This window comes from Lytechinus pictus, chromosome 11 (assembly GCF_037042905.1).
Source record: "Lytechinus pictus isolate F3 Inbred chromosome 11, Lp3.0, whole genome shotgun sequence".
In the NCBI taxonomy this organism is placed as follows: Eukaryota; Metazoa; Echinodermata; class Echinoidea; order Temnopleuroida; family Toxopneustidae; genus Lytechinus; species Lytechinus pictus.
The window spans coordinates 1,818,523-1,833,692 of NC_087255.1; the positions used below are offsets into that span (position 1 = coordinate 1,818,523).

The 15,170-nt window shown below is 37.8% G+C and overlaps 1 protein-coding gene across 1 annotated transcript in view; it reads left to right on the top strand.

The window, feature by feature from the left end:
* The first annotated feature begins 1,860 nt into the window (after window positions 1–1,860).
* Window positions 1,861–15,170, top strand: part of LOC129270696 (calcium homeostasis endoplasmic reticulum protein-like) — a 32,806-nt gene continuing 19,496 nt past the window's right edge. Inside the window, exons 1-9 of the mRNA XM_064106383.1 lie at window positions 1,861–2,197; window positions 7,212–7,382; window positions 8,113–8,321; window positions 8,976–9,113; window positions 9,777–9,928; window positions 10,703–10,814; window positions 11,940–12,029; window positions 13,109–13,432; window positions 14,198–14,393. Coding sequence (XP_063962453.1) covers window positions 2,170–2,197; window positions 7,212–7,382; window positions 8,113–8,321; window positions 8,976–9,113; window positions 9,777–9,928; window positions 10,703–10,814; window positions 11,940–12,029; window positions 13,109–13,432; window positions 14,198–14,393 — 1,420 coding nt within the window. The 5' untranslated portion in view covers window positions 1,861–2,169. The remainder of the gene's footprint in view (window positions 2,198–7,211; window positions 7,383–8,112; window positions 8,322–8,975; window positions 9,114–9,776; window positions 9,929–10,702; window positions 10,815–11,939; window positions 12,030–13,108; window positions 13,433–14,197; window positions 14,394–15,170) is intronic.

Here is a 15,170-nt window from a genome sequence, read left to right on the forward strand (position 1 = left end):
ATGAGAAGAAAATTAGAATTATAATGTTGGACTAATGGAAAGAGGGTAACATTTTTAAATAACACTTTAGATCTCCTGCACCGAATTGATAACACTTGAGTGGGAATTTGTTATTTTTTCCTGGACATACATACACTGCCTTCTCATGTCAAATCGCTCTTCCACAATATTCAAATTTGAAGCACACTTTGGATCCCAATTATTGTACGTAATTCATTACAGGGGAAATTCACCCTGACATAAAGTTTATTGTAAACATAACAGAAAATAATTGAAATGATACCGGGTGAGGGTTTTAGGGAATCCATCAAAGATAAAAAAAAAAAAAAAATCCATCAAATAGACCGTTCCTTATGAAATATGCATCCGGGCCCCATTTTTATCTCCATTTTAACCGGTTGTTTTCATGGATGCCTCGACTTTATTGCATATATAATTGCTACAAATTAGGGCATATATAGTATCACGTCTTCTGATTCTAACCATGTTTCCCATAAAATGGCGATAAACAGTTTTAACTGTGTGTGTGTGTGTATGAGTTTTGTCAGACGTGTATAAAAAATATTAGATTGTTTACGTCTGGGACCTACCTTTAACGTCACCATCCGAAATACGTGACCATGCAGGGCTCGAACCTCGAACCTCTGCATAAATTTGTAACTTCCCCCACAGCTTGGATTACAGGCGCACGCCACAACGCCCAGGTTTAACTGTCCCGCGATGATGTATATTTACAAGAAAAATTAATTTCACTCCAAGTCTCCAACATGTTAAGACTTGAGTTAAGTAGGCCCTATACATGTGAAAAATCCATTTCATTTGTTGATTCACAGTTAATAATCTTTCGACCTACGTGATAAACGATTCAAAATTCATACAGTCATGATATAGTAAGCCCATCTTTTCTTTTTCCTCATTATTCTCTTTTAAATCCTTTTTTTCTTCTTTTCCTTCGGATCTCATAATGGACATTGTCAAAAGCTGGATCCCCCGTCGTGAAAGCATATAGAAAAAAAAAGAGGAAAGAAAAATAAAGAGAGAAGGAAAAGAAGGGAAAGGAAATAAAAAAAGAGAGATAAAGAAATATAAGGGGCAGAAATCTCTCCCCAAAGGTAGGGGGACCAGGGGCTGGAAAATTTGACACTAAAAAAAATAAAGAAAAAGGTTATCACCTCAAATGTAAGATCATTTAAAAGAAAATAAATTTGACTAGCAAAAAAAAAAGGTTATCACTAAAAAAGTTATAAGGTCATCTCGTCCAAAATACATGTTTTATTTCGATTTTGAATGATGTATTTCTTTCCATCATAAAAGACCAAAAATAGTAGGGGGACATTGGATATTGTGTCCCCCTACTATATTTTTGGTAGGGGGACACGTCCCCCTGTCCCCCTGTGATTCCCGCCCATGTAAGAGAGAGGGGCCGGGGGGGGGGGGGAGAGAAAAGAAATGACCGAAAAGGAGTGTGAAATAGAGAAAAAAGATATTTATTTCAGTTGCCATTTCCCCCTTGCAATGCAGAGAGGAGGGGAAATCTGTGGATTCAAGGTATAGTGAATTAACCATGGTCCCCTATTGATCAATGGCGACCAAAATATCATGGGATCATTACTGAAGTCTGATCTTTGAAACTTCCTTTTGTGATTTAATTTGATCAATCCTTAACCCTTTCGCCTTAATCCCAGGGGAGTGTTTCATCAACATTTTTGTCCTCCAAGTTGTCAGATCTGACAACTTTCCTTGATTCTGATTGGCAGAGAGGCACTGTTACTATGGTAACTATCAGATAAAACTGGGGAGCATATGAAAGGACATGTCAGACGTTTTATCCGACCATTTCATCTGACAGTTACCATAGTTACAGTGCTTCTCAGCCAATCAAAATGAAGGAGAGATGTCAGATCTGACAACTTGTCGGAAAGAAATGTTGATGAAACGCTCCCCGGGTTATTCAAATCTCTATACCGGTAGTACCGTATCTCTCTTGTGTTCTTCCTCCAGCTAAGGTCGTGTTGCCGTATCAAAACGGCAACACGACTAGCTAGCATAAAACCGTCGGCTAGATCTTTGAATTGCGGATCGAGCTAGGAGCGCGGCGGTATATACTCCACAGCCCAAGTTCCAGAGAGAATAAAAAACACGACAAAATCCCATTTAAAAGGACAGGAAATGGAAGTGGCTCCACAACCTCCGGCAGGTAATATTGAACCTTAAAAGTAATGTTTTTGTAGAAGAATTCACTGTTTATCTCTGGCTGTCCGATTACATTTTGAGTCATGTGAGTTGAAGTTTGGCCAAACAAACTAAAAAAGACGCGTCCGTCGACCGTCCACGTCCATCGCATCGGCACTGGCGCTGGCGCCATGGCATAGCACTTAGTCTTAAGTCGCTGCACGAGATAGCTCGGACTCGGAGCTAAGTCAGAAGAGTAAGACGGGGAAACTCGGGCCAGCGTCAGGCCCGTGGCCTGGGCGTGGGTGCGATTAATGCTTGCGGAGTTTGTCGGCAGATCGGCGTAGCCAGGAGGCTTCTCAGTTCTAGAGTAGAGGGTAAAAATCATTTACTGACGTTCTCTCAGTCTCAGTCTCAACAAAGCCAGGTACCGTAAGGGCACTAGTATTCAACCCGTTTGGAGAGTTTCCTCAAATATATAGAAATACAGAATTTACCTGAATTTCAGACCCGTCTTATTTCCAAGAGCAAATGCTGGTTATTCTTTTTCCGTTATTTTTTTCTTCAACCAGTTGACTGTGTGCGCGGGCGATCGAATTATACGGCGACGGATTTTGGTACTAGTATTCAACCCGTCGGCACTAGTATTCAACCTAGCGATGAAAGATGGCCCTGTCTCTCAATCTGCCCTTGTCCCATCCGACTAAGGACTAGACCATTTGAGATGAGACCAAACAGGGAATTAATCAAAGCCAGAGACTTACATAGATCTAGATCTAATTTAGCAATCTAAACCCTTTTGAGATTTGCTATCAATCCTCACTAGGTTGAATACTAGTACCATTCAGTGCAAAAGGCCATCGCCGCATAATTCGATCCTCCGCGCATACAGTCGACAGATTGACAAAGAAAATATCGACAACAGATTACCCTGGAAATAACAAAGGTATGAAATTAAGATAAATTCCCTATTTCTAAATATTTTGGGGAATATGTCAAAATCTTTGAATTATGCCGGGTTGAATACTAGTACCCATACGGTACATGATGTATTCTAGCCTTGACTCTTGAGGACTCCATCATCCTTGTCTGACATTTTTTCATATTTTGACACACTCACACTATTGCGAGGTTAGTATATGCTATACGAACCTCACACAACCAACGTGTTTTTGTAATTGTAGTGGATTTTAGCAGTAGAGGCGCACGACCAATATGGGAGACTCTCTCCAATAGGGGAGACAATCTCCCACATTGGAGACTTGCTTTGCAAAAGGACAAAAGAAACAACACCAACAAAAGCATGATTTTTTCAACCCAAAATTTTGTCTCACTGAGGTCAGAAGCCCATTTGTTTTGTGTGTGATTGACAACAAAAATCCTTATCAAAACAAAAGTAGACGGTGAATTTTTAAAGTAGACGGTGAAAAGGGATAATTTTTCATGAGGAATCTCCTTATCACATTTTTATTTGCCGCCAAGGTAATCCTTTTGCAGCAAATGTAAACAAAGGAAATTGGTCTCCAAAACTGGAGACTGAGTGTCTCTGAAATTGGATACCCAAATTCTTTACAAAAGTCTCTGATATTGGAGATAATCTCCCACATTGGAGACAGTCTCCAATATTGGCTGTGTGCCTCTACTGTTTAGAGTTGTCGTTAACATCGCTTCATAACGTGAATGATGTTAGCCGAAACCCATTCCGCTACTCACCAGGGGTGGTATTCTGAAAATGTTCTTATCTTTGTTCTTATCTTTTATCTTATCTCATTGAGATAAGAAGACGCTAAAATCATTGCAAATCGGTATTCTGAAAATCTTCTTAACGCGTTCTTATCTCTGTAAGGACTGCCTCCTTCTTATCTTCAACACGCCCATTTTTTAGGATATTACCAATCAAAATGCGCTTTATATTGTCAGTTTAACCAATAGAAGCGTTCCTTATGTCAAGAGAATATCATGGGCACCGCGCGAACACTGTTTCTGGCGCATTGCGCGAAATAGGCATTTTATACGCAATGACTGATTATTATTTCGAGACACGTGCACAATAAGGAAAGAAAGAAAGAAAGGGAGGGAGGGAGGAAGGAAGGAAGGAAGGAAGGAAGAAAGAAAGGAAGTAAAAAAAAAAGTAAATAAAGCAGGTACGAATAAAGAATAAAACAGGAAGAAAGAAAGTAAGTAGGTAAGAAAGGAGACAGAAAAGGGTCAGAATGAAGCAGAAAAAAAAACGAAAGGAACAAAGCAGAAAATAATGAAAGAGTAAACAAAAGAAAGCAAGCAAAAAGAACTTAAATGAAGAAAAGGAAAGAAAGAAACTTCAAGGAAAAAACGAAAAAGGACCAAAAAAAAAATAAAAGGATAAAATGAAAGAAGAAAAAACTGAAAAAACAGAAAAAACGAGTGAAAGAAAAAAAAGAAAGAGAAAAAGAAGGAATAAAAAATGTAAAAGGAGAAGGAAGAGAGGAAAAAAAGGAAAATGAAACAATGAAAGAGAAATTAAAGCAAAAATAAAGACTAAAGAAAGAAATCGAAAGAAAGGTTAATTAAAAGAAAGAAAGAAAAAGAACGAAGAAGGAAAATAAAAAAGGAAGAAAGATGAAGAATAAATGAAACAAAGTAAAATAAGAATAAGGAAGAGATTAAAAAATTCAAAAGAATAAAGCAAAAGATATAAATGAAGAATGAAAGAAAGGAAGATAGACAGATGGAAAGGAAGAAAAATTGAAAATAGATAAAGAAAGACAAAAGGATAGAAAAAAGGTGAAAAACAAAATAAAGGGTGGATAAGGATGGAAAGAATACATGTTATTACCAGTGGCCATCTTTTTTTAGCAAGAAAGAACGCGAACATCGTGAGATGTGATAACCCTCTAGCTATCTTAAATATTATCATAAATATCGTAAAAGATAAGAAAGATAAAAGATAAGAACGTTTTCAGAATACCACTTATCTTTATTTTGTTCTTATATTTTTAGCGCGCTTTTGTATTATGCGCGTGTAACAAATTTACGCACTCAGCATAGGATGGAAAGCAAGATAAGAACAAAAGATAAGAAAGAAATAAGAACGTTTTCAGAATACCAATTTGAGAACGTGACGTAGATAAGAACAAAATTAAGATAAGAACGTTTTTAGAATACCGCCTCAGGGCTTTTTCTGGTAGAAAGCGTTCCATTATCAATTTTTAACATATTTTTTTAATTTAAAAAGGACACAAAAAATAGCAAAATCGCTTACCTCCGCCTGGAAAGTGGCTTCGCACGTCTCTTCCACGGAAATAAAAGGAAGGTTGTTGGTGGCGCTAATACAGTTCGCAACCTTAATTCAGCTTGGTGGTATTTTAAAAACTAGATTCATGATTCATTGTATGCGCAATTCCAATAATTTTTTGATAAAATAGAGACCCCAATGAATGCAATAACTTAAAAAACATACTTTTTTATTATTTTTGCTGACAATAATACTTATTGGAAAATATTCAAAACGATGACAAATTAAACAAAAAATATAGAAAATTCTATTAACCTTGAACAAAGCCCCGCAAGTGCTACCGTTCGTTTGTCAATTAACGTTCCACCAAAGTCTTTACAGTAAAAGATTGAACACTTTGCCGACTTCGCGTAACGCTTTGCATCGATTTACGTGTAAGATAATTTCTGTGTCTAGTCTTTTAATTGTAGTGTCTTTGATATGAAGATAAATCGCGCGCCCTCTTTCGCTCATTACACGAAAAATTTGAGAGCTAGAAAGGTAGCTCTCGTATTTTGTCAACGAGAAGAAAAATCAACGCTTAAATGACGCATTTTGATGGATATTCATCAAATTATGAGGAATTGACTTCACATCGTTTCTTAAGTTTCGTAGGAGGACTTCATTCTGTAGGTTCTCGTATTAATTTTTCGTAAATTAACGTTATTTGTTGAATGCGCCGTGCCTTCAATTATTCTGTAGTCGGAGGCTGAGATGTAGCCGTGGGTGATTTTGACATATACTTCTACAGACATGGAGCCTTGACACTCTTTCCCTAGACGCTGCAGAAAGACCTACACACATGCACACCCTGATGGATTTCCGTAGGAAATCCATAGAGGGTGAAATCGGTTTGTAGGGGTGAATTTTATTTATCTATGAACCTTCATGCGCCTAATGCGTATAAAGGGATACAAATTATTTCACTATAAATGGTAAAAATGAGACGTTTCTTACTAATACTAGACCTATCTCCTGTAGATCCCTCGATCTGTTTGTCAACAAACAAAGCAAATACAATACAGCCTGACCCTTGAACCGTGCCGCTTCGTTATGACGTACATCCGATATGCGATGCCGTTTTGACAAACAATTTATAGATAAAAATTATTTCACAAATACCAAAAACATATAATACATGATTATAAATAATTAGTATAATACTACTAATAAAAAAAAACAACAGATAACAGTAATCTAATTTTTTTATTGGTAAAAACTGATATTAGAAGATGCTAACTAATGTTGTTACTAATTGTATTGTTACAATTGTGAACATGACAGATGATCTTATCTATTCTATTAGTGGACTGCATGGTTGTTGTCCTTCGATTCAAACCAAAGCATTCTACTAAATAACAACTATTGTTGATAGACGATAGGGTCTGTGAGAAATCAGGTGGCCTGTTTTATTTTTCCTCATTTTCCTGTATTGCTTTTTTAATCTTTCCCCGAACGATGCTGCCCCAAAAAAGTGGTTTTGGGACATTGCCCCCCCTTATCTGCCATTGCCCCTACCCCCTTTAATGTGCCCCTTGCAGTAGCATTGTTTTTGGAACTTTGGGGAAAAATAAAAAAAGAGTGAAGAAAATGCCTTCATGAAACTTATAGCAATTTGTCCTCTGCATGTTACCTGCCTGTCTCAGAAGAAGCTTCCTCGACACTCTTGGTATTTTCTCATATTGTCTCAAGTGATACAGACCCTTGGATGCTAAGGGGCATGTTCATGTTTCACACATTCGTCCAATGCACAAGGTTATGATATGTTTATTTTCATATATTTCAGACACTGATCTGCAGAATATTATCGATAAGTTGGCCAACTTTGTTGCTCGAAATGGCAGCGACTTTGAGATGATGACGAAGGAGAAACAGAAAGATAATCCAAAGTTCCGTTTCCTGTTTGGAGGAGAATATTACAATTATTATCAATACAAAGTTACATCTGAACAACGATGTAAGTACACTGTAAATAAAAAGAACATGCATTCTACTAAGTTTGAAATAGATTTTTGTTTACCCAAATGGTCAATGGAATATGAATTGCATAGACCAGTCATGTTTGCCTGATTGTTTGATTATAATTCATCCATGTAACATACCTTAAAAGTTTGAAAATATATTTGTAAACGTTAGACTATATAAAGGTAGAAAATGTACTTGTGTTCTTAAGAAGGTTGCGAAGGGGACTGCCAAGAAACAATGTAGTGTTTTTTTTTCTTGCATACAACATGTTTTTCACATTTTGTAGCATGTTGTTTGCCTATAGTACTTGTGCATTCTATGTATGTATTTCTTGTTACACATGTTCCTTTCTTATCATTTCCTGTTGATCATCTCTTGTTGCTGTCTCCATTTTCTATCATTTTTGCCCCACCCCTCTCTCTCTCTCCATCTTGCCATCGTTCCCTTCTCATCCACCATCTTCCCTCCCTTTCTTCCCTTAACCTTTTTTCGCTTATCCCCTTCCTCAAATGTTTCCCTTCTCATGTGTAATCTTTCTCTCTGCCCCTCTATTCTCACCCCCTTGCTGTTTCTCATTGTTACACTCTCTTACTCTCTCTTTCCCCCCCCCCTCTGTCTTTCTCCCCCCTCCCCCTCTGCCTTTCTCCCCCCTCCCCCTCTGCCTTTCTCCTGCACTCCTCCCATTTCAACCATACACCTTACTCCTCCCTTATCCACACCAGCAATCCAGCAACAGAAGGAGAAGTTAGCCCATCAGCAGGCCATCATCCAGGATGTGATTACCCAGCATTCAATTCAGTCGGCGCCATGGCAACCTCAGATCCAGCAGCAGCAGCAGCTTGATGAACAGATCTCTCAGATTGAAGAGCAGATCAGCCAGAGTGAGGACAACCTTGGAAAGCAGAAACAGGTTCTCCTGCAGCAACAAACTGTAAGAATGTTTTTAAATTTATATTCGAAGTAGATCTGCTGACTGTTAAGAATCTATAATCATTACAATTCAAGACCGCTTGATTAAATTCTCCTAAAAATTCAGAATTTTAGCACGAGTAGGCATGCATTGTGTATTGGCCAATCCATGCGAAAGGAGGAAGTATTGAACACATCTCTTTTATTCATATTACTGCGCAACAAGTACTAATTATATCTCAAAAGTTAAAGTAATTCAAAATTTTCTTGAATGTGGGCAGCTCTGTGTAACAGATTTTGTTTGAGCTAAAATTCAGGAAGTAGGCCCATTTGCCCAGTGACTCCAATTCACATTTGTTCTTGTGAACCTAATAACAGTGTATTCCTTTAACCAGTAGTGAATGAACTTCAATAACAACGATTTCTTGCTTTAGTTTTTCTGACAAGTTTCTGGCAACCTTCTGTGAATGTTGTCGAGAACAGTGTTTGCTGGAAAAAAGTATGCATAGAATATGTTAGTAATCTTGTCTATCCCTGAGATGTGTTTGACTTGATTGAAGAAAAGTGCCTCATTCTATTTGCAAACAATTATGTTTGGTAAATTGGGGCAAAAGTTTAAAATGTAATCACACCTATCTGCTTTATATTTTTTAATGTTTTTTCCTCACCTCTATAGGACCAGATAGATTCTGTTCTTGCCAGTAGCAGAGAGAAAGCAGTGATTGAATTGGCTTCTGACCTTGATGTTAATCTCTCTGAGCTAGACAACAGGCTTCAAACTATAATAGATGCTTGTACCAAAGATGCTATATCAGTAAGTTCTCATAGATCTCAAGTCCTAGATTGATACTTTAATCTAATATGTATTTTACTTTTCTTATGTCTGTGTCATATTTCAGTAACCAAGTTTGAAAATAGTTGAAACAGGTTGGACTTTTCATCTGCAGTGCTCTTCTAATTGGTCTGAACAATAACATTTTTTAAAGCTGATTTCCCCTAATGATTTTTTTGGGGGACCCCAGTAGATCAGTGAAATTGAGAAATGTGTAAAAAAAATCCAGTGTCACCACAGTGGTATATCTTCTGTTAAAGAACTAAATTTCCTTACATAGGCCCTTTAATATATTCAAAATTGTATATATCATTAAATGTAGAATCTTTAATCAACTAAGAACCATGGCAATAAGATCAGTAAGGAGGATTTCTTAAGTTTCTTTGCTTGAATCAGAGGCCGCGGAACATCAGGCTCGGACAAAAAAGGTGGAGGGGCACCTTTTGTCTGCCAAACAATAGGTGCCCCTCCACTTTCATTGTATGGGCCTGACGTTCCGCCGCCTCTGGCTTGAATTTATTGGTCTGAAACGTTATGATATTATTGCAATACGTATGGTCACTAAGATTTGATTAAAGATAATATCTAAGATACTATCCTACCTGTCATGCTGATATGTGACTTTTTATTTCTTGCTCCTTTTAGAATGGCAAGCAATGGATCTTTTCAACTGCCCGTTCCCCCAAGCATTGTAAGCTGATTGCTAAGTATCTCCTCCATCAGATTCTAGCCAAGGCAGCACCATTCACAGCCAAGCTCCATCTCATATACCTCATAAACGATGTCCTATATCACTGGTAATGTACTAGTGTAGAAATGTGATCATTAGGAAGTATAGTAGTAATAGCCCTTTGACATGTATGAAAATACTTGTGAACAACTAAAATTTCATGTGATGACTTATGCAACACATGACATTGACATGCTGAGAAAATACAAAGCTTTTAGATTTATGTAAGTATGTGCCTGACAAATATCTAGCTCAGTATCTGATAAGCTAAGATGAAATATTCACTAGGAATGTGTCCACTCACTCCACTGATACTGTTGTCACTTGAAATGGACATAGCTTCACTCCATCAATTTTAGTTGTGTGGAATTTAAGATTTTATGAATGCTATTTGAACAGCTGATTTCTTGGTAACCTTACAGCTTTCCCCTATTATGGAAGCACACAAAATCTTTTGTCTACCATCTAACCCCCCCTCCCCCCATGGTACACATTTTTGACATATTTTATCCTGGTGGCATGTAACACAGCTCAAAAGGACTAGACCTGTTTGCAAAATTAAATCTTGTGCATCCATTATGAATAAAAATTGTTCTTGACAACTCAAAAGCTTTCCTGATATAGCATGAGGTAATGAATGGATTCCAAGTAGTATTGTCTGTACTGACAGGTTGAATTAATGCTTCGTCACTAGGTTCCCAGGCATTCCATACGTTTGAATCACTTCGTAAGGAGGTCTATTGTTTCGATGTGACTCCAACCCATCGAAGCTCATTGGTTTCCAGTCAAACCAGAAATAAAACTTGTCTATCTCACTTTTTGATCATCTTGATTTTAACAGTACAAGACGCAATGCTCAGGATCTTCAGCATGCGTTAGAAGACACGGTCGTTCCAATCTTTTGCTCAACACATGCAGTAGCAGATGAGGATCAAAAAGGAAAGCTTGAAAAGGTATGCTGATGTTTTCTTTCAATATATACTTGTCAAGTGTGGCCAAATATTCTAGTCGAAAAATCGTCAGATTAATGTGAAGATTTTTTTATTCATGATTTTACTTTCCATATGCTAAGAAATCATATTTGACAACAAAGATAAAAGATAATTAAGTTTGACACAGTATTTGTACAGTTTATTCTACAAAGATGCCCTTATTTGAATGCCGTTGTTGACCTAAAGGTAATACTCAACTTATATCCTATTCCATATGATTGCGTGTAGGTCGAGGATTTTCACAAAGAGTGAATTAAAGTCATGCCTAAGTATCAACACACACATTGATATTTAATCCCCATACTCCCAGGGTATTAGCTTGTTATTACCGGGTAGGGGCCGTTATGCTCCCCCCCCCCCCCCCCCCCCCCCCGAGATCTCGGCCCTGGGTCGCCCGTTTGCCTCAAAATGTTGTACAGGGGTCAAGAATTATGTAATCTACATAGTTGTATAGCTAAATTTACGAAAGTCCTTTTATTATTTTTTCAATTGATTAATTTATGCAAGAAATAATAAATTTTCTTGTGTATTTCTTGGTTTTCGTCAAGTGTTTTCAGATGCGTATGTGTGGGTGTGTGTGTGGTAATTACTTACACTATTTGAAACAATGATGATACCAGAAAAGTATTTACATAAATTGGAAAAGCCCCTGACTTTGTGTCCTTAGGGTTATACACACAGTCATATAGAGAAATAGCAAAATTTCAGTGACATGTGTTTGGTAAACGTAATCTGACACCCACACAGTAGGTCTGATCAACATAAATTTGGTATCAAAGTGTGCGGGAAGGATAAGCGAAAAAAGTCTTGAAATTTCGTTCTGAAATATCGAGGCGTTAGGAAGTACCTACAAAAATGCAACAGGGGGGGGGGGCATAATGGCCCCCTCCCCCACAAACTCATTGATTGATATGCAATATTGCACATTCCATGAGTGTTATTTGATCAATGTGGTCATAACTTTTATACCATGCACAACCTCACATTTAAGTGTGACTTTAAATCTTTGTGAAATACCCCCCCCCCCCCCCGGAATTATCAAGAGAATATCATTTCCATTGTTATTGACATTTGTTTAAATTTCAGGTATTGAAGCTTTGGGAAACAAACAATTATTTTGACAGAAGTGTCATGGAGAAACTGAAGAATCCATCAGAATCACTGTCTCAATATCAGGTAAGTCAGGATTATTTTTAAAATATGTATTTCATCTCATGCAGTTAAACAAAAATCAGTACTGATTACTCTTGTACCTATAAGGTCAAAACATGAGCATTGATCTTATAGGCCCATCACTTGCAAATACGTATTAGTAATTTTATGGAGAAATGGCATCAGTGAGAACACTAATGCAAAGTTATAATTGATGGTAAGGTTTGTCCGTAATGTGAGTTGCCTGGCTCATTTGCAAGTGACTTTTTAAAACGTTGCATTCTCTCAAATTTGGACTTTCTCTGAATTGAGATGCACAGCACATTCCATAATAAAATTTAGGCTTTACCAACAGGGCTTGTTTATCAAAGGGATTTAACAATTTTTTGGAATTACACATAACATAATGTACGGCTAAGAGAAGTATGAAATACACAAAAAATTGTTATAACAGACCTGCCAACCAGTACGTTTTAGCCGTATTTAGTACGTTTTTGCAACCAAAATACGGCAGTTTTTTTTTTTTTTTTACTAATTCGTAATTTATTGAGAAAAATAATCTCTATATGTCTCTATTTCATAAAACGTACACAAATATGGTTATTAGATCAATGTAATTTCAGGTAACTTGTTTTTTTTTTCAATCATTTTGTTAAAACCAGGGTGAAGATATACACATGTTTTAATGTTGTTTTTTTTCATCTGCAAGAGCAGTGCGCATTTTAGCGTGCATGCAGCTTGAGCACAGCGATGAGCGAGTGCGCCAAGCATTTTATTATGAAATACACTTTTTTGGGGGAAAAATACATTTTTTTAAATCACAGAATACAGTTTTTCATTCCCAGAGGTTGGCAGGTCTGCATATTTATCTCACACGGTAAAAATACTGATTTTGGGGGATAAGAATACTGAAAATGCAAAATACAACTTGGCAGCTGTTATAACGAACTAGGTCCTGTGCATGATGCTCTGGAATGAAATAGATGCCGAAATTCTGTGACACATTTTCTTTCATCCAATCAAATTTCATGATTTCAATAGGGTTGACGATTAATTGAAAAAAAGGTTCCTAACGGTGGATGATTTCTCTTTCTCCATGACAGGCGAAAAAGATCACTGAAAATGGGGAGGCCATCCAACAACTCCAAATATCCACCCAGACCCAGTTAACAAGTCTTCAGAAGCAACATAATGATTACGTGGTACATATGCGGCAACAGCAGGCACAATATCAACAGCAGCGACAACAACAGCAACAGCAACAAGCCCAGCAGCAACTTGTAGCAGCATCAGTGGCAACTTCCCTTCCCCAGGTGCCAACATCATTCTCAATGTCCCAGCAGGTCCCACCACAAGTGCCACAACAAGTGACGCAACAAGTTCCGCCACAAGTGACGCAACAGGTGACGCAATCAATGCAACCACAGGTAAAGAAAAAAAGCCATAGTATATGATGATAAGATCTTTCAAGCTCTTGTGTATATTTTGTTGTTGTTTGTTCGTAGGCAAAGCTTGCTTCGTAAGTTGATGTTTAGCCTAAGTCATAATTGTTGATTGTAATATCCCGAATCTTGTCAGAGGCTGTATTTTCTCTAATAATGAGCTTTTATAGTGCCACCTCTTTATCTGAAGTCTCTATTAAAGCACTCTACAGCCGATGCAGCATAATTACTTGTACTCTGGCTTTAACAGAGCAGCTGTTTCGTGCTTAGCTTTTCAAGGTATAAATTCCTTCCAATTTACTTTACCTTTGATAAATTCCTTGCTGAAGGAAATTTATGCCTAGAGTAGAGTTTGAACCCAAGACCCCTTTCATTAAAATGGAGTCGGAACTACTTCACCATGACGCCTCCCTTATTTTCATGAGTCTAACAGCAAAATTTAAACTTCTTTATATCTCCATTTCTTCACACATAAGTATGCCTGAAATCATGAATATAGCACCTTGTGAATGGGTTGTTTGACACTGAAAGTCATAAAAATGTTTCAATGTTACATCTTAATGAGGTGCAAGGTTGGGGGTTGCAACACTTGGCAAGGTGTTCATCTGCATTTGCCACTTTCGGGTGGAATAAATGGGTACCCGGTAAGAAGAAATTCTTTGAATGTTGAGCGTCCGATCAGGGTCGAGGTAATGGTATGCAGCTCTTATAAGCATTGTATTAAGCGCTATGTAAATGTTAATGTTACAGGTTGTGCCTCAGGGTGCCATCCCAACAGTCTCAGGTTTCCCACCATCAACATCAGAAGCCCAGCAGCCTGTAGGAGCAGCACCACCGACGGTACCACAACCACAGGGGCAACTAGCCCAGAATGTCAACTTGCCCCAAGGAATGGTGCCTGTTTCAGATCCCGTGGGACAACAAGGCTTACCGTCGTTACCTCCAGGTGAGAAGAAAGTTTAAAGGGTTGTGTGTGTGTGTGCTTGTGTGTGTCGTTATCCATACTCAAACTCTACTGTGATTCTTAATGTGAGCATTTCATGAATGGACTTATTGGATTAATTTTATCAGTCAATGTTGAATCCCACAGTTACCATAGGAACTGTGTAGCAAATCAATAATATATGCCATATCCATCTCGTAAGAGATGCTCAATGCGCACAAGTGAAGTTGGGGGGGGGGGCAAACAAAATTACAAGGAACAGAAAATCATTGATAATTCCACTTTATTTATAGAGGTTAGTTTTTTAGCTTAATCTTAAATGTTTTGACACACTTGCTATCCCGGATCTCTCGTGGAAGGGAATTCCATAGTGAGGGCCCCGCATGGATGAATGCCCTTTCCCCCCACTTTGTTTTACATTTTCACTGGAGCGTAAAAGCCTAGATGGTGTGTAGGTTTGAATGAGTGTAGTGTTGTACTGTGGAGCAGAGCCATGAACTGACAAAAAATTGTAAGATCTGACGGCGTTTCATCAACATTTTTGTCTGACAACTTTCCTTGACATTGATTGGCTGAGAAGCACAGTTCCTATGGTAACTGTCGGATAAAACCTACTTTGTCAGAGAAAATATCCGACAGCTCGTTTCATGAAACGGTCCCCTAGTATGAACTTACAATAACTACCATGTATGATAGTAAATTTTCTCAGACTTCTCAATTCCATAATATTAGCAATCCTTTTCTTCGACCGACCCCAAGTTTTCAATTTTTACCTTCATT